At 47.0% G+C, this 1,833-nt stretch overlaps 1 protein-coding gene across 1 annotated transcript; it reads right to left on the bottom strand.

Moving 5' to 3' along the window:
* Positions 520–1,035, bottom strand: LOC109834719. Its single transcript, XM_020402746.1, has one exon. The coding sequence runs from the start codon at positions 1,033–1,035 to the stop codon at positions 520–522; it is 516 nt and encodes a 171-aa protein (XP_020258335.1).

The following is a 1,833-nucleotide window of genomic DNA, read 5'->3' as shown; positions in this document are numbered from 1 at the left end:
TTTAGAGAGGAGAGAGATGGGGCTAGGGTTTTAGGTCTCAGATGAAGAGAGGCTCTCCTGGGTTGGATTAGTATGTATACACTCGATTTCTCTCACATAGAAACATTTGATGGGGTCTCAAACACAGATAATTACATTCATCTGATATATATATGTATATATATATATGATTATTTATCATAAGATAATTATTCACTATTAATAATTCACATATATTTATTATAGAAATTTTGGGGTTTTACAGCCTTCATCTGGGATAGCGAATATGGCGTTGCAAGGCTTACCCTTGGTCTTCCTCGAAGGCTTTGAAGTCCATTGCTCATCGTCGAGGAGGTCCGGATGGACCCACATCACTTGCCCCAATGACAAGGTTAGAGATACTAAACCTTTTCCTTGTTGATTGTGACAATCATCGTTAGTGATCGTCAGTATCGCTTTAGGGATAGGAACTACCCCCGCCTGCGCTTGAACCTCTGGGAGATCTTTTCCAAAACTCAGGGTGATCATATTGGTGGTCACCTATTTCTGTACCTTCTCCTTTTTCAGAACCCCCACATCGTATAGGGCTTGAAGCTTATCATTGAGGATATAGCATTTGGAGGTACGGTGACCGAGGAACCTGTGGTATGCACAGTAGTTCGGTTCACTGGTTATGTTCGCCTCTTCGGGCTTGGTTACTTCCGGTAGCTTAATCCTACTACTCTTTATGAGAGTGTCAAGGGTTGCCACCACTTGGTCCTCCCTGAAGTTGTATTGCCTCGGGGGATGTTGTTCAAACGGCCTAGGTTTCGGCCTCTTAGCTGGTTTGGGCGGCGGAGTAGAGTCAACGATCATGATCTCCTTTCCTCTCGTTCGAGAAGGATTCTTTGGTGCGCTCGGTTCGATAGCTTCCTTTTTGGAGTGAGGCTCCTCGGTCTCAAGCCTCTTAATCATATTCTCGACTTTCTTGCCCTGGCGAACGAGTTCTTTCCAGGTTCTAGTCTCTACCGCGACGACTTTGGATAGAATATGGATTGAAAGGTTATTGCAGCACATCTCAATCAATGTGGTTTCAGAGACTTGGTCTCGACAATGAACCGACCTATTCCTGAACCTCTTTACGAAGTCATTTACTGACTCCGACTTCCTTTGCTTCTTAGCAAGGAGGGTGGCCATCGACACCTCGGTATCATCATCGAAGAAGCGGGTGAGGAAGAGCCTTTCTGCATCGGCCCATGACTTGATAGAGCTTGGTTCTAACTTGCGGAACCATTCGAAGGTTACCCCTTTGAGGGTGCCGATAAATAGCCGGGTGAGGATGGCGTCGTTCCCGGTGAGGAATCCGGTTTGAGCTATAAAGTAGTAGATGTGCTACGAGGGGGACGCCTTGCCATCAAACTACACCAAACTGATGGGTTTAAATTTTGCCGAGTAGGGGACTGTGTCCCACTGGACAGGGTACGGCCTGACCACTCCCAGTTTATTCATGTTTTGTTGGAGCTTTAAGGCATTGAGTTGGCTTTGGAACTTCTCGAATCTCCTGTCTCGGTGGTACCCCCGGAGCGCGACGCTGTCGATGACCTTGAGGAGTGATCCGACAGGAGTTCGGGATTATCCTCCTGCTCAGTTGTTTGGTTGGGAATGGGTTCCTATTCCTTGCCTCCCTCTGGCCTTCGTAGGGGACGCACGACCTTCTTCTTCTTCTTCTTTTTGTTCAGAAGCTGTTCCAACATGTCCTTTATGGACTCGATAGCGACATGATGTTCTTTGAACTTTTGGGCAATCGTCTGATCACTCGAGCTGTTAGCCATGTGCACCCTTGCTAGCTCACCGTAACTCGAATGCGAGGTCTGG

This window comes from Asparagus officinalis, chromosome 1 (assembly GCF_001876935.1).
Source record: "Asparagus officinalis chromosome 1, Aspof.V1, whole genome shotgun sequence".
Taxonomy (NCBI): Eukaryota; Viridiplantae; Streptophyta; class Magnoliopsida; order Asparagales; family Asparagaceae; genus Asparagus; species Asparagus officinalis.
The sequence above is the reverse complement of the archived record's forward strand: the minus strand, read 5'-3'. Positions and strand labels throughout refer to the sequence as shown.

Excerpts from the sequence above, each read along its gene's own strand:
- LOC109834719 (XM_020402746.1), bottom strand. The coding sequence starts at position 1,035 with ATGTGCTGCAATAACCTTTCAATCCATATTCTATCCAAAGTCGTCGCG.